Raw genomic sequence first — 22,211 nt, 5'->3', positions numbered from 1 at the left:
TTCGGGCCAAGTTAGGGCTCTGTTTGCTCTCTGTGTATGGCACTATTTGGTATTTGGAATCCCTAGCTCATGCTCAGCTTATCTCTGTGGATTCAGTGAACTGCAAGCTGCCTTGATCCAATGAACAGAGGGCGAAAGAAAGGCAGCAAGGCACCGACAGAGGTGGTGCCTGATGAATTTAGATGCAAGCGCTCTGATGGCAAACAATGGAGATGCAGTGCCCGTGCGGCAGAGGGCAAGAGCATGTGTGAAAAACACATTGTGCAGGCCAAAAGGCGTGCAGCTGGTGCTGCTTCGAAGCAGCCCACTCCCAAGCGTATGAAGCCAAGCTCCTCTGATGATCACCCGAAAGGTAAGCTTTTAAAGAAGGCCTCAAAACCCACACCTGCAAAGAAGCCCAGGAAGCTAGATTCTAGTGACACAGAAACTGAAACCGATGAAGATTCTGAGACCGAAACTGAAACAGACTCAGACTCTCCCCCTCCTCCAAGTGCATCAAAGTCTCTACAATTACAAGCAAATCGGGCTAAAGAGGCAATGCGGGCAAAGGATAGTATTAATGGAAGAGGTAATACATTAGTCAGCCCCAAATCCGCTGAGAATGCTCCTGTAAAGTTGAAGAAAGCCATGGCTTTAGAGCATGGTGACCATTCAGAAAAGAAGTTGAAGAAAGCCATGGCCCTACAGCATAGTGACCATTCGGAAAAGAAACTGAAAGATCGAGATTATGCCGATGGTTTTGAGCGGAAGGTGCGGGAAAAGCACGATATGGATAGGAAGTTGAAGGGCACCACGGAGGGAGGTGAGAGGAAGATCCAGGAGAAGCTGGATGGTTCTGACAGACGAGCAAAGGATAAGCCAGATGATTTTGAGAGGAAGGTCAGGTTTAAAGAAGATCCTGATGCCAAGGAGTCAGCAAAAAAAATCAAAGCAAAATCAGAACTCTTTGAGAGGAAAGTAAGGGACAAAGAGGCGGCTGCTGAGAGGAAGGTGAAAACTAAGGTTGATGATCATGGGACACGAATGCCCCAGAGAACAGAAGAGTTTGTGAAAAAGGTTCGCCGACCAGAAAACATAGCAAAGAGAATGCCCGAGGAGTTTGAAAGGAAAAGCAAGGTTAAGGTGGAGAATTTTGAAAGGAGGCCCAAAGAAAAACTGCATAACTTGACAGCAAAAGGAAAGGATTCTGAGACAGATGAAGATTTTGATATTGAACAGGACAAGGTGTGCTCTCTTTTTTATACGTGTACCACACTGCACAAGACTTTTTATAAAGGCGCTGGTAACGCCGCTTCCTCAGTGTGGCTTGGCTACTTCCTGTATTACTTTTGTGTCTGGCCATGAACATGCAGGTTAGGGATTTTCCCTCGGGCCAGTTGTACAATTGCGTGTATTAGGTTTCATTAATCAAACATACGTGCTGTCCACCAACCAATGCTGTGTTTAGCAGTGCATAGCACTCTATTATGTCTTTATCTCACATGCAGAAAAACACTTCATGGAGTTTCTTATTATGTGCTCAGCCATTGTGATAAGGATTGGGGGATACTATTAATGATAGTCTGTATAAACATAACATTTTGCAGGATATGTGGGGTCCTCATGGAGCACTTTGCTCCTGTCTAACTGTCCCACATTTTAACATTTTGCAGGATGCATGGTTACCTCCAGGTGAGAAAGGATCCGAAAAGCGGAAAAGGAACAAGGAAAGCAAGATGTGTCATCAGTGTCAAAGGAATGACAAAGGGACTGTTATCTACTGCCAAAAGTGCTCAACGAAGCGGTTCTGCTTGCCATGTATTTCCAGATGGTACTATTACTTTCTCCTCTTTTAGTGTGCTTTCGTAGCATGTGTGTGCAACCATATCTGAAGCAGTCCTCATCTTACAGGTATCCTGAAATGAGTATAGAAGACTTTGAAGAAGCGTGCCCTGTTTGCAGAGAGAATTGCAATTGTAAGGCCTGTCTTCGCATGAAAGGTAGAGCAGCATCAGGTCTTGAGGTAATAGTCTGCATTGGTTTGAAGGCGTAACTTAAGCCACTTTTTGATCGTACGGTATTCTGAAATTACATGTTTGGCTTGGGAAAATCAGGAAAAAGTGCAGGCAACTGATGCTGAACGGATAACAGCGCTACGCTACATGCTATGGTTTATTTTACCTCTAGTAAAAGCCTTAGATAATCAGCAAAGGCAAGAAATTGAGCTGGAGGCAAAATTGACAGGTTTGCATGCTGGATTTGTTATAGAAACCTTTTTCTATTTTTATTTTCTAAATGCAGAAAACATAAGTTGTTTTGGGTTGCAGGAATTTCTGGGGTGGAGATTAAGAGATCCAAATTGAAGACAGATGAGCGTTTGTATTGGTGAGTCATGTTTGGTGTGATGAGGGTGGCTTGAGCTGTTTAGGGATGAGCTATGGGCTTATGTAGGCTCTTTGTTTGTCTGCAGTGACAATTGCAATACCTCTATTGTGGATTTATATCGACACTGCTCAGAGTGCACTTATGATTTGTGCTTAGCATGCTGTGAAGAGCTTCGAGAGGGAAAACAACCAGGTGGCGCACAAGCAGGGTCCGCCAAATACAATCCTCAGGAGAAAAGCAAGCGATCAGGGCAGCAAGCCTCGTGTGATGATCGCAAGTTACCAGCATGGACTGTGAGTGCAGATGGTAGTATTCCTTGTCCGCCAACTGAGAGGGGTGGCTGCGGCTTCCCACAGCTTTCATTAAGGCAGATTGGGAAACCTGATTTTATATCAAACCTTGTGACTAACGTGGAAGTGGCTGTCAAAGATCTGTCAGCCACTCAGATTAAACCGCAGGGTTCTTGTGGTCTTTGTATAATTGATGAGAGTGACTCACTTCGTAAAGCTGCAAATCGCATAGATACCGAGGACAATTTTATTTACTGTCCTTCTGCCTTAAGTCTGGGTGAAAACAGCCTGCAGCACTTCCAAAATCATTGGCTGCAAGGTCACCCTGTGATTGTAAGAAATGTCTTGGATAAGACCAAGGGATTAAGCTGGGAACCTATGGTCATGTGGCGGGCTTTTAGGGAGACCACCAAAAACAAGTTTGCTGAAGAAACCAAGACTGTCAAGGCTATCGACTGCCTTGACTGGTGTGAGGTAATTGGGATTTGTGTTACTGGCTCAACTTTCCAGAAAGTATACTGCATGTGGTTGTTAGAACGCTTGCTCCTCTCTCTCTCTCTCTCTCTCTCTCTCTCTCTCTCGCGCACTGGCATCTGGGAAAGCTTGCACGTTCTCCTATTATTACTGGTCATGTTCTATATATTTTGTATATATTGCTATGACACCTGCAGTAGGTATGGATGCTAGTCACATACGATGAAGCTCAGAGTGCACCCTTAGAAAACCTTAGCGTCAGTGCTGTGCTTATTAACTGCAAGGCAGTAAATGATGACTTTCACAACATGGCTGTAAGAGATATGTTGCTAGGGCCATGGTAAAGCTTGTGCATGAGTACTGTGTAATGCTTTTGGTTGGATGTTTGTTTGTGGGGTCTGTGGTGTGTGCTTGATATTTTGTCCATTATTGTTGCTGTGCAACCCTTCCAATCACTAAGTTGGTGTTGATTTCGCCTTTGTAGGTTGAGATCAACATTCGTCAGTTCTTTAGGGGTTATGCAGAGGGTCGTATGCATAGAGGTGGCTGGCCTGAAATGCTGAAGCTCAAAGATTGGCCGCCTGCAAATTTTTTCCACGAGAGGCTACCACGTCATGGTGCAGAGTTTGTCAGTGCTCTCCCATTTCATGATTACACACATCCTACTCGTGGCATGCTGAATCTTGCCACCAAGCTACCGAAGAACATTGCAAAACCAGACCTTGGACCTAAAACTTACATAGCTTATGGTTACGAGGAAGAGTTTGGTCGAGGTGATTCTGTCACAAAGCTTCATTGTGATATGTCAGATGCGGTAAATATCGGGATTACGTGCTTTTCAAGAAAGAAAAGGTCAACTTGTTCTTTGAGAAGGCCCCATCTTTGTTGCTTCTTGATCTTGTGGTTTTGCTTTTTGTGAAGGTCAATGTTCTCACCCATGTGGCCGAAGTCCACTTGAAAGATTTTCAACTTGAGGGGATAAAAAAGTATAAGTCACGGAAGAAAAGGCATGTAATAGATGAGGAAGGTGTTCTGCTGCAAAAGGTAGCGAGATGCGAACAAGAGCTGCCAGAGACAGAAAAGTCACAACAAAATGGCCATTATGGCAAGCTTCTAGAGACTGAAAGAACGTCACTATCAGAACCACGAATTCACTCTGTCCCACTTGAGGTTTGAGTCTCACTAATCTTTTTTCTCTATATTGCTCAATACCGGATCAGTTCTTCTGGATGTTAACGAGGCTAGATATGCTTGCAGACAATATCCGATGCTGTTGATGACAGCGCTTCAGATATGGCAGAAGCCCGTGGTCCCAAGTTGCCTGAAGCTGATGAGAGAAGCCCTGTGAGGGCAAGCAATTTGCCAGTCCAGGTGCCCGAGGATGGTGATGGGAGCATTGAAAATGTGTCAAGTGGCATGGCTGTTTCTGAGTTTAGTGTGTCTTTGAGTGAAATTCCCGAAAGTGGTCAGAAATCTGTAGAGGATGCTCTTGTGAGTGTGCTGGAAGAGAGAGTCGCGTCAGAACTTGACGTGACTGTTTCTGATAATGCAAATGCTTCAGAGGTAAGGGCACCCGAATATGCAGGTGAAAATCAGCACAGTTTGTTAGGGTCTGATTCTATCGTTTACTCTCATGGAGGCCGCGTAGACAGTACCAAAGATACGCATAGCAAAGTGGATGTTGAAAAGAGCTGCCCACGAGATGGTGACGATGACACTGTTGCCCTCCAGGAGAAAGACAATCATGCTGGAGGTGGCAATGGCGACAAGGAAGCTGAGGCCCCTGTCAATGCAGACACCAATTTCACCAGAACACATTCAGTCGACATTGCTTGCCCTTCTGACCTTCCATCAAGGTACTATGAGACTTCACAAAAGCAAAATGAGCCAATTGTAACCTCCATGGATGTGGATTCAAATGATGGACGAGCGGAGGGGCAAACATGTGTTGTTGAAAAGAAACTCGGTTATGGGGAGCCCCAGAAGGAAGAAAGTGATGACATTGATGAAAGTGGCGACATTGGTGTGGAACAGCAACTGGGAAAAGCAAATGAGAACACTGCGTTGCAAGACATTTGCTGGAAAGAAGATTCACTTTCAAAGAACACTGACATCGTCAAAAAAGAAAGTGAGAGCGCCGATTTTGAGAGGAGTAAGGAAGATAAGCTTCATAGGTACTTTGAAGAGGGGAAAGAAGAAAGTGAGGACTCAGCTTTTGAGACAAAGCAAAACGCAGGGGACAAAGGGACAGCAGAGGCGATCATTCAAGAACGTATATGTAACGAAGAAACAGTTTCTACCCATGTTAGAAGGGATGAAGAGAATGGTATCAAGAACATGGATGACGATGCTGCAATGGAGAAAGTCCTGTCGAGTGAAATCAAGCCCCTTAATGACCGTTCTAAAAATGGCCTAAGCCATGATAGAGATGCAGCTACAGAGACGAAGTCTCCTTCAAATGGGGAAGAGGATACTCCTCATCTAGACTGCAAGCTAGTGTCAGAAAATGCTTTGAATGGGGAAACTCTTATTGAATCCAAAAGTGGTGGTGCTCTTTGGGACATTTTTCGTCGTCAAGATGTACCAAAGCTCCGAGAGTATCTGAATCGGCATTGGAAAGAGTTCAAGCACATCAAGGAGGAGTATCTTTCCCATGTAAAGCGTCTATTTACTGGTTAAGCATCATTATACAGTTTTCACACTTTTTATAATACGGAACATTGTTTGCAGGTCGTTGATCCAATCCATGACCAGACCATATTTCTCAATGAAGAGCATAAAAAGAAGTTAAAAGAAGAGTTTGGTGTGTGCTACGTCTTTCCCATATTTGTTTTGATCCGAAAGATGGATGTGTATATATGATTATGCATGCATTCCTATGCCACATCAAGAGAGCCTTGAATGATATCACATTGTGTATCTTTCACACAGGTGTTGAGCCATGGTCATTCCAGCAATTCACAGGAGAGGCTGTGTTCATTCCAACTGGTTGTCCGCATCAAGTAAGAAATTTAAAGGTAATGCTGATTTTGGAGGAGAGTATGTCAATATTCTTAGTTTTTGGTTTTAAGAATTTTCATCACCTTGCACAATTTGTAGTAATTTTGAAGTTGGCTATATTTGTTTCTTCTCATTTAACTTGACCTTGATTTTTTAGTTTGAGACAGGAAGTGGATTTTAAAGTTGGCTATGTTTGTTTCTTCTCATTTAACTTGACCTTGATTTTTTAGTTTGAGACAGGAAGTGCATCTATAGCTCAAATGTGAGTTTCTCTAGCGCTGAGAGGTGCGATGTGAAAAACCGTTTTAGAAGAGCATAATGACAATGATGTTGTGCTCTCTTTTTCAAGAGGCCAATGTTCTCTTGAATGAGTATTGTGTATAACTAAAAAGGGGAATTTAAGAGCATCTGGATTCGGATCTGATGAATGTTGTTTCTGAAGGCTTAAACCTCTTTTTCATTGCCTTTTCACTAGATTAGCTGGAGCAGCCTGGAGGTTTGATTGACCTCCCTAATACCCATTCATTGGATCCACTTGATCAGTGGATGTCCTTGTGGAAGGCTGATCACTCTTCTCATGCCGATTGGTAGGTAGGGTTGGCTACACTAGAAAAATGCTGGCTGTCCACATATATGAGCATTGGGTGCCCATCTTGGCTGACTTTCATATAGCCACCTACTGCTGGGTGGGGCAGATTTGTATAGAGGGAAGCAAAGTGCTCATGGATTAGAGTACTAAGCTGATTGGTGGCAGAATGTCCGGCAACCTGTTGAGCCTGTACCCAGGGCCTATGGGTCTGAAATAGTCTAGTATCTATTAAACATCGAAATAGGGCACAACAGGAGAGTCAGAACTTGAACACAACAGCAGAATTAGCTTTGTTGTCATGATGGTATCATCAAATGAGCATGGGGCAATCACCAACTCCGTCTGCAGCAAGGTGATCTGGCAATGCTACATGGCGGACTTGCAGCCAACATGCTGGCAAAAGTTACAGCGTACAGACAAGATGAAATTAGGGCTGAAAAAAGGGACGAAAGATGTCAAGCAAGGAGAAATCGGGAAATCAGGCAGCTTTTGGCGAAACAAAACCATTCACAAATTATGTTGCACTCAATAAAAGCACGGACACTCATTTGTGTGCCTTGATTTTGACGCCCAGCTTTTGAGAGTTTTCTTTCAAAGATAAGGCTTCGGAAGTTTATAAGAAATGGCTAAGGGTAACTTTGTATCTCAGATTGATTTTGTGTGTCATCACAAAGCATTATAGGAAACCTGTCCTGTCCTTTGGATACAGAGGGGAACTAAGTACCTAAAGTGCTTCTATACAAAGACGATACAAGGTGACAAAACAACTACTACTTTTAAAACCTCAAATTCTACCACAATTTCTAACAAAACAATGGATTTTGTGGATATCACAATGTGCATGTGTACTAGTTTGGAATTTTTGGAGTTTTGGATAGAATAGAATATAAAGTGTCTTTTTTGAAAATTTGGGGACAACCTTAAAGTTCTCTTCATCTTTTCATCCTCAAACAGATGGTCAAACAGAAATTACGAGTATCACTCCTCTTGATATGTTAAACCAAGGTGGAATCCGTACGTATGTACCTAACGATTCCGTACGGTACAGTCGTACGGTACCGTACGGTACAGTACGGCATGATTTTTTTTTTTTTGGGGCGTTTTCTCCACGGACCAAGTGCGCTAGGGGTGCTTTCAGGTTGGGATAATAGGGTGAAGGGGAGAGAGCCTTAGGCTTTTTTAATCGACCAGGATTACAAAAGACTCTCTGTTGTGTTACAGAGAAGTGCACAGATACTTGCAGAGAAGTGCATAGAGACTGCAGAGCCGAGCTACGTGCGTGAAAAGGTATTGCTTCTGCCACCATGCACTCCGTACTCCTCGTGTGTGCACTCTTTTGCATTTGCAATGTGCAGAATTCATTATGCCGCGTAAAACCAACCCCAACTGGTCGCTCCACACCAATGTGTTGAGCATCATCACGACCACTTCTCAGCAAGGTTCCAGCACACGCTTATGGCAATGCAAGTATTGTGGGGACCAGTACACCAACACACGCTTATGGCAATGCAAGTATTGTGGGGACCAGTACACCAACACTATTACGCGAGTCAAAAAGCACTTGACGGGAATCGGGTGCACTGGTCAGATTGGTGCACGTGAGAAAATACCACCACCTTTGAGGGAGCAGCTTATTGAAGAGTATTTTCCTGTTGGTGCTCCTGGTTTGAGAGGTGCTCCCAGCACACAGGATGCTTTTCATGATGCTTTTGTCGGAGAGCTGGAGACTTTAGGTGCGGAGACAGAGGTTGGAGGAGGTTCGGCCTCCATGCAACTCCCTACTTCCAGGAAGAGAGCACGTGTTGGCGGTGAAGATGAGGATTCCTTGCCACGTGAAAAAGGTACATCTGAAATACCAATGCAGACCACTTTGCCTAGTCGCATCTCTTCTCAGGCTTGGGTCAAAGAGCGTCAAAGAGTGGCAGAGAGGAGATATGTCGCACTCTTATTGAGTGCAACATATCTTTCAATGTTTTGCGCACAGATCAGTGGAAAAGAATGGTAAAAGCCATTGCACAGGTTGGGCCTATTGAGACATGGACATGTCTTGATTACACCAAGTGTAACAGACTTGGACACTCCAAGTCAAGAATCAATCGTGCCAACACCAAATAACCACTTCAAAACAATTCATAGATCACAATAGATTTGCACTGGCCCGGTGGAGTTCCGTGCGTAGAGATATTGGCCCCAAAGACTGGCGCCCCTTTCGGTATTTCTTTTTGTATTAATCAATCATCAAAGTACAAGAGAGTGGTTAGGGTTTCACTCTCAGACTCTGCGTACAAATGCTCTTAGAAGTGAGACCCTCACCACCTATTTAAAGGTTACAAGGGATTAAATAGGTTACAAGGGATGCCCAAAAGCTTTTAAAATCAAAAGCAGTAGTCCTCTCTCTCTCTCTTTAGAGAGTCTTTTCTTTTTTTATATTAAAAAAAAGCAAAATTCGCGTCGCTCATCATTTCAAAAAAAAAAAAAAAAAAAAACCTCCGTGATTTTCGAAAATTAGGGTTTTGACAGGAATTAAGGTTTGCAGGAATTTTAGGGTTTCTGGCAGAAATTAGGGTTTTTGCTGTCCGCCACGTCATCACTTTGTGACATACCCCCCTCTTGAAAGCATTGTAATTGACCGCGATTACGCCTGCAAAACCGACAAAAGCCATAAACCGTCTTAGCAGACACTGACTGTTAGTACCTACGTACTAGGAACACACATCTAGCACATGTACAAAATCGACAATCACATCACACGACATCACAGGACATCACCAGAGATCACAGGACATCACATGACATTCAACATTCATTCGGATCTTAGACCATGATTTATCGGCAATGTAGCTAGCAATCACATCTAGGTCCAATCGGGACCTCATCGATGTCCGATTAACTAACCTCTATTGCAACCATGTCTATTCGAGATCAATCAGACCAAAATGCTGCAATCATTTCGTCTATCAGTTCCTGCACTCACAAGAAGTCAAGAACAAATCAGTATCATAATCAGGAATTCCATTTCATAAAGTCATCCAGCAGAATACTGTCAGCTCTCAGTATCCCTGAAGCTCAAAGAGACATCAGTGACTTTAGTATCAAAATCGAGGCATCTGTTGACAAGGGAGCGGAGTGACTCCCCTCTTGTGTATCCCACTGCACCAGATCTCCGGCCAAGCTGAATTCTGGGTTCTGTTTGGAGTAGCCTTTGCTAAACCAAAACATCGAGGTAAAGTTTCACAATCCGAGGAGTATCTGCTAGGTCCTCCTCCTCCATCCACTTCGCATCAAATGCAGGAAAGTTCTTGAACTAAACCAAGAACCGCCTTCGGACTTTACCTTTCTTCGTATCATTATGTGCCAAAATCTGTTCAGGAACAAGGATCTCCTTGTTTTCTTCCACTGCGGGTTGCTCATCAGGCTCCCCATCATCAGGCACATCACCCTTAACAGGGTTCAAGAGACTCACATGCAATGCATTATGAATCCTCCAAGTATCTGGCAGTTTCAATCGGAAGGAGACATCATTTATCTTGTCAGTGATCTGGAAAGGTCCGTAGTATCGCATACTAAGCTTTGGAAAAAGCCTCTCCTTTCCCTTTTTCTTTCGTAGGTGTGCCTTCTCAAGACGTAAGAGCACCCAATCATCCTCCTTCAATTTCAAGTCGCGACGATGGCGATCTGCTGCCTTTTTCTGTCGTTCTTGAGACTCCTGCAAAGTCTTGCGAACCTTGCCAAAAGCCGTATCCAAATCTCGCGAATATTCATCCGCTTCAAATATCTAATCTTTCGTGCTCAGGAAGGATGGAACCTTCGCAACACTTTCAACAATCTCACATGGCGTCTTCCCCGCGAAGAGTGTATCGTGTTATTGTAGGCAAATTCCACCAAAGGTAAGTTCTTTTCCCATTGAGTCTTCTGATCCGAGATACAAGACTTCAATAAATCTAAAACCACTGAATTGGCAATTTGAGTCTTCTGATCCGAGATACAAGACTTCAATAAATCTAAAACCACTGAATTGGCAAAAGCCGTATCCAAATCTCGCGAATATTCATCCGCTTCAAATATCTAATCTTTCGTGCTCAGGAAGGATGGAACCTTCGCAGCACTTTCAACAATCTCACATGGCGTCTTCCCCGTCGAAGAGTGTATCGTGTTATTGTAGGCAAATTCCACCAAAGGTAAGTTCTTTTCCCATTGAGTCTTCTGATCCGAGATACAAGACTTCAATAAATCTAAAACCACTGAATTGGCAATCTCAAATTGCCCGCCAGTCTGCAAGTGGAACGATGACGAGAACTGCAACTGCGTGCCAATGTTCTCCCAAATTGCCTTCCAAAACAAACTCATAAATCTGGGGTCTCTGTCGGAGACAATTGTCTCAGACGTGCCATGTAATCGAAAAATCATCGTGATCATTCTGTGTTCTTGCGAGATCAAAAATGAAATCCATTTCAATATTTTCCCAAGGGTGGGTGGGTATGGGTAAAAGGGTGTAACAATGCCTGTGTCTTATGCCTGTCAAACTTGACCTTCTGGCATACTACGCACAACTGTTCCACGTCCTTTTTGAGTCACAGCCAAAAGAAGTATCTCTCTACCCCTTTCATGGTGGTAGCAATGCCGCGGTGACCCGTAAAAGGTGGACATTGGTATTCAGTCATAACCTTTTCCCTCAACGGCTGTGTAACGCACAACATAGTCTTTCTCGTCAAGTAGCCTTCCCGAAGGGAGTATCCCGCTACTGTCTCCTAGTCTCGTATCCGTGTGAAAATATCTGCAAAATGTGTATCTGTGGCATACAGATCGACCATATCCTCGAAGCTCCTATGATGTATCGCGGAAATAGCCAGAACCAACGGTTTTCGAGACAAAGCATCTGCCACCACATTCTTCTGTCCCTGCACATGGACAATCTAGAAGTGGAACTGTGACAAAATGTTCGCCCACCGCATCTGCTTTTCCGAAAGCTGCTTCTGTGACAAGAAGTAGCGCAAACTCTGATGGTCTGTAAAGACAGTAAAATCCGCTCCGAGTAGGTAATGCCGCCACTGAGTAAGAGCATGGATAACCACCAAAAGCTCTTTCTCATAGATCTGTGCTGTCATCTCCGGCCTAGAGAACAAACGGCTCTCGTAAGCTATGACATGGCCTTCTTGCATCAAGACCGCACCCAGACTACGACCACAAGCATCACAATATACTTCAAATGACTTCTGCAAGTCCGGCAAAGTCAAAATACGTCCCGTAGTCAATTTCTCTTTCAATGTCCGAAAGGCAGTCACCTCTGTGGGTCCCCACGAAAAAGGTACTCCTTTCTGTGTCAAGGTATGCAAAGGGGAAGCAACCTCTGCAAACTTTCGTATGAACCGCCTGCAGTACGAACACAATCCCAAGAAGCTTCTAACTTCATGGACATTCCTCAAATCGGGCCAATCATTGATAGTCTCTATCTTGGCCGGGTCCATTTGCACTCCTGCTGTGCTAACACGATGTGTCCCAAAAAGTGTATCTCTGGTAGAAAAAATTCACTTTCTTTGCATTAATCACTAACGTGTGATCTCGTAATGCTTGAAAGACTTGAAGCAGATGATCTCTGTGTTCTGCCTCATTCTTGGAGAAAACAATGATGTCGTCAAAGGAAGTGCCAACAAATAGTCTGTACTCTCGAAAAATCCTGTCCATCATCCGGTTAAATGTCGCAGGAGCATTGGTTAAGCCAAAAGACATCACCAAAAACTCAAATAACCCAAAAATCGTCCGAAAAGCTGTCTTGTAGACATCTCCTGGCGCTATCCTGATCTGATGATATCCACTGTTCAAGTCAATCCTGCTAAAGCACGAGGATCCCTGTAACCTGTCCAGTATATCATCGATCCTAGGAATCGGAAATCTGTTCTTGATGGTGATTTCGTTGAGAGTGCTATAATCGATGCACATTCTCCAAGATCCGTCTTTCTTCAAAACCAACAACACTGGAGAGCAATATGGTGAAGTACTAGGCTGGACAAGACCCTTTTCCAAGAGGTCTTTCATTGGGTTCATAATCTTTTCATTCTGTACTCGGCTCACACGGTAAGGTGGCCGATTCGGTGGTGTGCTTCCAGGTATCAGATCAATGGTTTGATCTTCAGGCCCTCTGAAAAGCAATCGGCATGAGTGTGCAGAAAAATCTTGGCGTTCTTTTGATCAGGTCAAAACATATTCAACCTTTATCCATCGTTCAGTTCTCTTCCAATAGAATGAGTAAGAAACTGAAGTTCATCAAGTACAATCTCTAAGCCCTTCATTTATCAAAGTCGCTTTCTCGGCCTGGTAGTCAACCACGGCGTAGTTCTTGTGGTACCAAGGGATCGTGAGTAGAACGTCACTCGCGTGCCCTGAACACCCCTTTCATTGCAAACAAAGTTTGCCAATGCTCGGTGTAATGGCAATATCCCATCCGGGTGCCAGTCGAACTACCTTTGCCTGTGGCGTCAGTCTGTCGGGCGTAATTCCAAATCGAGCCGCCAATTCCAAGTGAAAAGAAGTTTGCCTTGGCTCCTTCAAAAGAGCTTCTTGATCCGTCACTTTGCCCCAAAAGCGGCAAAGTTTGTACTTTCATTCATTAGATTCGGTGCAGGTCCCACGCCATGTGGTACCACTTTTGCTTTTCTATCTGCCTTTTCTGCCACATTCCTCAGCTGCTCTCGAACTCTCAGGCCTGTCGTCGTCTTTATCATTCTGTTCTTTCTGTGCCTTTTTAGGGCACTTCGCGGAGATATGTCCATGTTCCCTGCATCCAAAACACTTCCCCTCTTTGATGAAGCGAGCTCTCTCCTCAGGAGTAAGCTTGGGTCGTGCATCATTTTTCTCTTGGTTGCTCTTTTTTCTTTCTACTTTCATTCCGAGAAGTCTGTTCGGCTCGTTGTGTCATGGCCTTATTTGTGGGGTAGGTCAAACTGCCAGAGTGAATGGTAAAGTCCCGCTTCGCATGACTCATCAACTCTTGAATAGAAGCTGACTTCTGTTCCAAGCAGTGATCTCGGATCTCTGTAGGTAGACCCAAGGTAAACCGCTCAATCTGTTCTCTGAACGAGATCTTCTTGATTGAAGAGGCGGGTAGAAAAGAGCTCCAGAGGGAATTATAGCCTGCTGTGTATTTTTGCAAGTTTAGGGTTTCGGCCCTCAACGGACCCTAATACCCCCAGGAGGTTCGGGGACGCAAGGGGACCGTTGTACAGGTGAACTGGCGCATTTTCGGGGCAGAAAACAGAGAATTCAGCGTGCTGCAGATTCTCGCCAGGTTTTGCAAAGTGTCCGTATGCGTCGGGAAAGTCAGCTATTGTGTGGGGATACTGACTGTGAAGCGTCCTAGTACAATTATGCTACCGAAATCGGGCTAGAACAGGTGTTTCTTAGCCTAGATTGTGCGGGGCAGCTTGTGGGAGATCACAGGTTTTATTCCCTTTGATAAAGAATACAGAAATACCGAAAGGGGCGCCAATTTTGGGGCCTACAGGTTGTCGGTGTCTGCTCGGAGCATTCTAGCTTCCGAGCCGTGTGTGTGATTAAGTGTTAATTCCCATTACAGGTTACCTTTGCAAAGTACTCTGTGTGTGTCTAAAGTAAAGAATTTCGGGTGAAAGCCAACGCCTACCGCCCTACGGGCCGGTTTCACTTTGTCCACAAAGGAAAAGGCCAGCTGAAACCGGCCTGTTCAATCCAAAAAGGGCGGTAGACTTTACTTTAAACCTTGATTTAGCCTTCACCCATTATTAGTCGTCTATTTTACCTGTACTTTCAAGACACAACAAAGGGGAGAGGGATACAGGCTGCTAGATTGCACCTGTATGAGTAGACCGACACCAGATTGGCCCCTAACTTAGGCGCCCCTTTCGGTATTTCTTTATTGTTCAAAAGAGGGAATAAACGCTGTGGATCCCTACACGCTGCCCCGCACAAACTCGGCTGAATTTCCACTGTTCCAGCCCGATTTCGGCAGCATAACTGTACTAGAACCCTTCACAGTCAGTATTCCCACGCATTGACTGACTTTCCCGACGCATACGGGCACTTTGCAAAACCTGGCGAGAATCTGCAGCACGCTGAATTCTCTGTTTTCAGCCCCGAAAATGCGCCAGATCACCTGTACAGCGGTCCCCTCGCGTCCCCGAACCTCCTGGGGGTATTAGGGTCCGTTTAGGGCCAAAACCCTAAACCTGCAAAATTACACAGCAGGCTGTAATTTACTGTTTCGGGCTCCGTTTCACGTGCCGGTCGCATCCGTAGCAAGTCCTCGAGCTCCCGCACCTGTAGGGCTACTTGCCCTTTGAATCGGACGAGATTTCGAGCGTGAAACCTCTCCAAATCACCTGTACTTGCGGGGGATTATACATTAGCCGCTAGCTAATCCAGTACCTGTGCAAGAGGCTCTTGCCTCGGCAATCGCGCATGTCCCAAAATAGCATTTGTCTGAGTCTTTTCTAAGGCCACTTTGACCTTCTTGTACATTTCATCCATGTCCTGAACATACTTATTTGCTTCAAATATCTTGTCCTCTGTATGCAGTATGGGAGGAACTTTCTTGCCACCTTCAACTATCTCAAAAGGTGCCTTGCCAGTTGATGAATGCACTGTATTATTGTATGCATACTCCACCAATGGCAAATACTGCTCCCACTTTCCTTTATGCTCTGACACATAGCACTTCAACAGATCTAGGACAGTAGAATTTGCCTCTTCTGACTACCCATCTGGTTGAGGATGAAATGACGAAGAGAATTTGAGCGTGGTGCCCATATTCTCAAACAAGCCTCTCCAGAACAAACTTGTCATGCGTGGATCACGGTCGCTAACAATCGACTGTGGCATGCCATGATACTTGAAAATGTTGCTCATAAACAAGCGTGCCATCTGATTTGGCTTTATTTTCTTCCTGACAGGAATAAAATGAGCCTGCTTGCTGAATCTGCAAATAATAGTCCAAATACCATTGTTTCCTGTCTGCGTTCTCGGAAGATCTAAGATAAAATCCATAGCAATACTTTCCCATGGTTTATCTGGAATAGGTAGTGGTTGCAATAACCCTAGTGCCTTTTGCCTGTCAAACTTGACCTTCTGGCAAATTAGGCATTCTCGCACAAAGGCATCCACATCTCTTCTCAATGTAGGCCAGTAGAAGAATGTCTCAACCGCTTTAACTGTAGCATCAATACCACGATGCCCTGCATACGGTAGGACATGACTCTCTTCCATAACTTTGCGTCGCAATGGCTTTGTGACACACAATCTTCCATGCATCATCATGAACCCATCTTTGAGAAGATAGTGTTCATGACGTTGTCCATCCATTAGCTGCTCGAAGACCCTTGCAAAATCTTCATCATTTGCATACTGTTCTCTCATATCATCAAGTTCATGATGATAAGGAATTGACACAGCTGAAATTTGTGTCTTCCTTGACAAGGCATCAGCCACAACGTTCTTCTTGCCTTCCACATGCACAATCTGAAAATGGAACATTGACAAGATATTTGCCCATCGCATATGCTTCTCAGATAACTTTGTTTGTGTCAAGAAGTATCGCAAGGTCTGATGATCCGTTTGGACAACAAAGTCTGCACCTAGCAGGTAGTGCTTCCAACTTAAGAGCGCATGAATCACAGCCAGTAACTCTTTCTCATAGACCTGCATGGTCATCTCTGGCCCTTGCAAAATTCTGCTCTCATAGGCTACTACCCTGCCATCTTGCATTAGCACTGCACCAATGCTACTACCGCAGGCATCACACTGGACCACAAATGACTTCCTAAGATCTGGCAACACAATGACTGGATCTGAAGTCATCTTTTCCTTTAAGAGATTAAAAGCTGAAATCTCTTTCTGTGTCCATCTAAAGGTGACTGCCTTCTTTTGAAGAGCATGTAAAGGTGAAGCAATCTCAACGAAATTTCGGATAAACCTTCTGTAATAGGAGCATAATGCCAAGAAACTTTTGACATCGTGCACCGTCTTCAAATTTGGTCATGACTTGATCGCTTCAACTTTAGCAGGATCCATTCTGACACCATCCTTTGAGACAATGTGTCCGAGAAAATGAATCTCTTCCAGAAAAAATTCACTTTTCTTTGCATTGATGAGCAACCTATGACTACGTAACTCTTTGAACACAATGGCCAAGTGATGCCTATGCTCCTCTTCATTCTTTGAGTAGACTATCATGTCATCAAAGAATGTACCAACAAACTGCTGGTGTGGACGGAAAATTCTGTCCATCATCCTATTGAACGTAGCAGGAGCATTTGTGAGACCAAAGGGCATCGCTAAAAATTCGTAAAGGCCAAACGTCGTTCTAAAAGCAGTCTTGTGCACATCCTCTGATCTAATGCGGATCTGATGGTACCCACTCTTTAGATCTATCCTGCTAAACATAGCTGCTCCTTCTAATTTGTCCATAATATCATCAATTCTAGGTATAGGGAACCTATTCTTGATGGTATTCTTGTTCAGTGCACGGTAGTCTATGCACATACGCCATGAGCCATCCTTTTTCTGCACCAACAACACTGGAGAACAGAATGGAGATGAACTGGGCTGAATCAGCCGCTTTTCTAACAGCTCCTGTACTTGGCCCATTATCTCTTTCTGTTGAGCCGCACTAACCCTGTACGGAGGCTTATTTGGTGGGCTACTGCCTGGCACCAAATCTATCGCATGGTCCTCTGGTCTCTCTGGCGGTAATTGAGATGTAATGAATCGGAAAAACAGTCACATACTGTTGTAAAAACATTGACCTTTCTTTATCTAACACAGATAAATTTGATTCATCACAATCTGACACTTCACGTGCAAAAACCAAGTACGCAGAAAGATGCTTTTTTATTACAGAAGTAATAGCAGAAGCTGATACAGTGGGAATAGACTCCCCTTTAAGCTTTACATCCAGAATGTGAGTCTTTCCCCTGCTCTGTACAGTGATCTTTTTGTTGTAGGCATCCATGATTCCCTGTACACGAAACAGCCAAGGAATACCTAACAACGCATCACATCCGTCCAGTGGCATGATGTAAAATTCTTCAGCATCTACATAGGACTGGATATGTAGATGCAACTTTCCAATGATGGGTGTCACAGCCTCAGTATGGCCAGGACATGCCAAACCTGCCTCTGCTGTATACCCTATCTCTTCAGGTCTGATTCCCAACTTTGAAGCCAATTCTGGGTAAATGAAGTTGGCTTTGGCACATGGATCAAAGAAGATAAGCACTGTTTGATCCCCGACCTTTCCCCATGCTCTGCAAAGCTCACTTGCATCTGAATTTGGCTTGTCGCCCACCATATCTGGCACTAGACCAGCCATGGGCTTCTTTCCTTTCCTGTCCTCCTTGTCTTCAGAATCAGCTGGCCTTTTCTTTGTAGGACAATTGTAAGCAATGTGGCCAGGCTGCTCACAAATAAAGCATTTGTTCTCTGTCCTCAGGACCTTCTTTTGCTCTTCTGACTTGCGAGGAAAACGTCTTTTCCATTTCTTCGCTGGTCCCTTTTTTGATTCAGCCGAAGCTTTACCTTTCCCTGCGTTGGCTGGCTCCTGAGTCACTTTAGGAACCTCCTTGGAAACATACTTCTTCGCTGAATTTTTCTTGGCTGATCCTTCCTTGATGCCAGTATTGAATTCACAATCTTCTCCCTTGAGCAAACCATTGCCAGTGTTTGCTACCTCGATGAGCTGCGTCAAAGTAGTGACTTTTGTCTTCGTACAATATTTTCTCAATCCTCTGGGTAGGCCACAACAGTATTTTTCAATCTGTTCTGTCAATGGCACAAACCTATAGGAAGTTACTGGAAGTAGAGCTTTCCAAAACTTTCGATTGTAATCATCCAGATTCTTGCAAGTAGCAGCATTAAGCTGGTGCCATTCTGTCATGACATCTGCTTCAAAGTCATCAGATAACCATGCTGTTGCAAAAATCTGCTTGAAGTAAATCCATGTGGACGAAGCTTGCCCTTGAAGCAATAAAGTTGTCCACCATTGTCCCGCATTCCCTGTCAAGAAAGTGGCTGCCTTGCGGACCTTTGAAGCCTCTGTAAAGTTTCCCCTTGCATAGGCCTTGTCAAACTTCTGGAGGAATGAGAGAGCCTTCTTCCTGTCATCAAACCCTGTAAAGGTTGTGAAAGACACACCTTTGCCACCTTCTTTGTACGGAGTTGGCCTCTCTAGCGGTGTTAAATTGTCATATGGAAGTGACTGAAACATGGGAACACTGTTAGGGTTCATTTGTGTTCCTTGACCACAATTAAGTTGACCTGGAAACGCCATATTTGGCTGCTGATTTGTAATTCCAGCCATACCAAAATTTGCTTGTGGCATCCCAAATTGGCCCTGAGTGCTTTGAAAACCTGGTAGCATGCCCGTGACACCATACATGGGGTTAGGCATCATCGTTTGAGCACCCCCGAACACTGTTCTTGGCGTGTAAAACTGATTTCCAGGTGCATGACCAGCCATGCTCTGGAATACCGATCCACCTCCAAAATAGCCAGGGTGTACTGAAGGTGGTGGGAAGACCTGTTGCATATCCTGTAGGTTGCTTCCTTGCCCATTAGAACCAGCTATAGGCTGCTGAAAGGTGGCGGGCTGAACTGGTATAGCTTGAAATACTGGCATCTCAGCCACCTGTTCTTGCACCTTAGGCACAGGTTGTGGAGACTGCATGTTCTCCGTCAAGTGTACAGGTGTTTCCATTGACTGTGCAGTATGAATCACCCGTGCTCGTGCCTTAACAGGCTTTTGAATATGGTCCAGTGACCCAACTTGCTGAGACGGAACAGGAGGTTGCAGAAAGGCTAAAAACCTCGGATTCTGCATTACTTGTGTGAACATAGCCACAACAGTAGCCAACTGGGTCCTGAATATATCATCATCCGTTTGTGGTGGTCTTGAAGACTCATCCACTTCATGTGTCTGTTGACCCTGTGAAGAGGAAACCTCTTCAGTCACATCATCTGGTCTGTCAGCCATAATTGCAATTTCCTGTGTCTGGTCTATGATCCCGTGTCTTCAAGCCCAAACTGACCAAGGCTCACTTCTATGGGAAAAAGTGATTTAATCCCGTCAATGGAACCATGAAACTGGCCTGTTTAATCCAAAAAGGGCGGTAGACTTTACTTTAAACCTTGATTTAGCTTTCACCCATTATTAGTCGTCTATTTTACCTGTACTTTCAAGACACAACAAAGGGGAGAGGGATACAGGCTGCTAGATTGCACCTGTATGAGTAGACCGACACCATATTGGCCCCTAACTTAGGCGCCCCTTTCGGTATTTCTTTATTGTTCAAAAGAGGGAATAAACGTTGTGGATCCCTACACGCTGCCCCGCACAAACTCGGCTGAATTTCCACTGTTCCAGCCCGATTTCGGCAGCATAACTGTACTAGAACCCTTCACAGTCAGTATTCCCACGCATTGACTGACTTTCCCGACGCATACGGGCACTTTGCAAAACCTGGCGAGAATCTGCAGCACGCTGAATTCTCTGTTTTCAGCCCCGAAAATGCGCCAGATCACCTGTACAGCGGTCCCCTCGCGTCCCCGAACCTCCTGGGGGTATTAGGGTCCGTTTAGGGCCAAAACCCTAAACCTGCAAAAATACACAGCAGGCTGTAATTTACTGTTTCGGGCTCCGTTTCGCGTGCCGGTTGCATCCGTAGCAAGTCCTCGAGCTCCCGCACCTGTAGGGCTACTTGCCCTTTGAATCGGACGAGATTTCGAGCGTGAAACCTCTCCAAATCACCTGTACTTGCGGGGGATTATACATTAGCCGCTAGCTAATCCAGTACCTGTGCAAGAGGCTCTTGCCTCGGCAATCGCGCATGAACCCACACAACTGTACATTGGTCAAATGAAAAGCCCACTAGTGGGGCATAACATACTGCCAAAGGGGAGAGAGAGGGCAGTGCGTAGCGTGCAGGGCATCACTCGTGGCACCGCACTGTACATAGGAGGGAAAGTAAGCACTCCATAGCTCTTAACCTGTGACAAAACTGAAAATGAGGCTCTCCCCCTCCTAAATTCAGCGCCAACTCTTGTTGCATGAGGCAAGTGCACCAGAAGGTGCCACTTGGCACATTTACAAGCATTTTCCCGTTTCTGGGTTGCCGCCTAAAAATCTCCCAACCGGCTACCCAATTGACTTCACGGTAGAGTAAGAAAATGTTCCCTTTGTCATTCCGGAGGTAATGACGTCAACACATTTTCAGGTCCCAAAATAGCAGTTCCCTAAATTTTAGGAGATGCTGCCATTGTATCTTTCTAGGTCATCCGACCCTCTTTGTACACTGTGGCCACATCCAGAACTGAAATGTAGCCTCTGTAGCAAAGGATTCCACTTTGGCTAGTCAATGACCCCACTTTGGCTAACCATAGTCCTTGTCCAACCTTAGTGCTCTCTTGCCTTCAGGCCTGGACTCCCTCTGAACAGTTCCACACTAGCTATGCAATGCAGGGCAATTAGATTTCCCGAGGGGTGTTTCCAAAAAGTGAAAGTAAATAGATAATAAGAAAGAAATCAACAAAATGGATAGATAGTAGTCACACGCTGGTGACACCAGCTGACTCAGAGGATAAAGAAGACCAGAAAGGCAAGAAGCCTAAACCCACGGCAGGTTTAGTGCCAGACATGGTGGGTGATAGGCCTAGCACTGATGCCAGTGAGTTATGCAGGGCATGGGGTAAAGTTAGGGATTAGACGACACTCATCTTCTTTGATCCAGGTGCCAAAGCCAACTTTATCTCACCAGAGTTAGCTATGAAGCTGGGCATCAGAGCTGAAGAGATGGGTACACAGCAGAGGTAGGGTTGGCATGTCCTGGCCACTGAGAGTGTGTTACTCCCATCATTGGAAAACTGCGTCTGCATATTCAGTCGTATGTGGACACTGAAGAGTTTTACATCATGCTGCTGGAAGGTTGTGACGCCTTGTTGGGGATCTTGTGGATGTTTCGAGTGCATGGAGTTTTGGATGCCTACAACAAAAAGATCACTGTACAGCATAGGGGCAAAACTCACATCTTGGATGTAAAGCTTAAAGGAGAGTTAGTCCCTATGGTATCTGCTTCTGCTATCACTTCTGTAATAAAGAATCATCTTTCTGTGTACTTGATTTTTGCACGTGATGTCTCAGATAGTGATCAGTCAAATTTATCTGTGTTAGATAAAGAAAGGTCAGCATTTTTGCAAACATTTAGTGACTGTTTTTCTGATTCATTACCGTCGCAATTGCCGCCAGAGAGACCTGAGGACCATCGAATAGATTTGGTGCCAGGGTGTAGCCCACCAAATAGACCTCCCTACAGGGTTAGTGCGGCGCAACAGAAAGAGATTATGGGCCAGGTTGAGGAGTTATTAGAGAAGGGGCTGATTCAGCCTAGTTCTTCACCCTTTTGCTCCCCAGTGCTCCTAGTGCAGAAGAAGGATGGCTCATGGCGCATGTGTATTGATTACCGTGCGTTGAATAA

The 22,211-nt window shown here is 44.8% G+C and overlaps 1 protein-coding gene across 2 annotated transcripts in view; it reads left to right on the top strand.

Moving 5' to 3' along the window:
• Window positions 1-22,211, top strand: part of LOC147446592 (uncharacterized) — a 43,513-nt gene that overhangs the window by 743 nt on the left and 20,559 nt on the right. For both annotated transcript variants that reach the window (XM_086525794.1, XM_086525795.1), the window contains 11 exons: window positions 97-1,224; window positions 1,653-1,810; window positions 1,891-2,002; window positions 2,094-2,223; window positions 2,307-2,364; window positions 2,450-3,128; window positions 3,613-3,942; window positions 4,050-4,298; window positions 4,386-5,783; window positions 5,859-5,931; window positions 6,060-6,145. In XM_086525794.1, the coding sequence (XP_086381920.1) occupies window positions 121-1,224; window positions 1,653-1,810; window positions 1,891-2,002; window positions 2,094-2,223; window positions 2,307-2,364; window positions 2,450-3,128; window positions 3,613-3,942; window positions 4,050-4,298; window positions 4,386-5,783; window positions 5,859-5,931; window positions 6,060-6,145 (4,377 nt within the window). In that variant the 5' untranslated portion in view covers window positions 97-120. The remainder of the gene's footprint in view (window positions 1-96; window positions 1,225-1,652; window positions 1,811-1,890; window positions 2,003-2,093; window positions 2,224-2,306; window positions 2,365-2,449; window positions 3,129-3,612; window positions 3,943-4,049; window positions 4,299-4,385; window positions 5,784-5,858; window positions 5,932-6,059; window positions 6,146-22,211) is intronic.

Source organism: Adiantum capillus-veneris, chromosome 12, assembly GCF_014529385.1.
Source record: "Adiantum capillus-veneris isolate H3 chromosome 12, ASM1452938v2, whole genome shotgun sequence".
NCBI classification, from domain to species: domain Eukaryota; kingdom Viridiplantae; phylum Streptophyta; class Polypodiopsida; order Polypodiales; family Pteridaceae; genus Adiantum; species Adiantum capillus-veneris.
The sequence above is the reverse complement of the archived record's forward strand: the minus strand, read 5'-3'. Positions and strand labels throughout refer to the sequence as shown.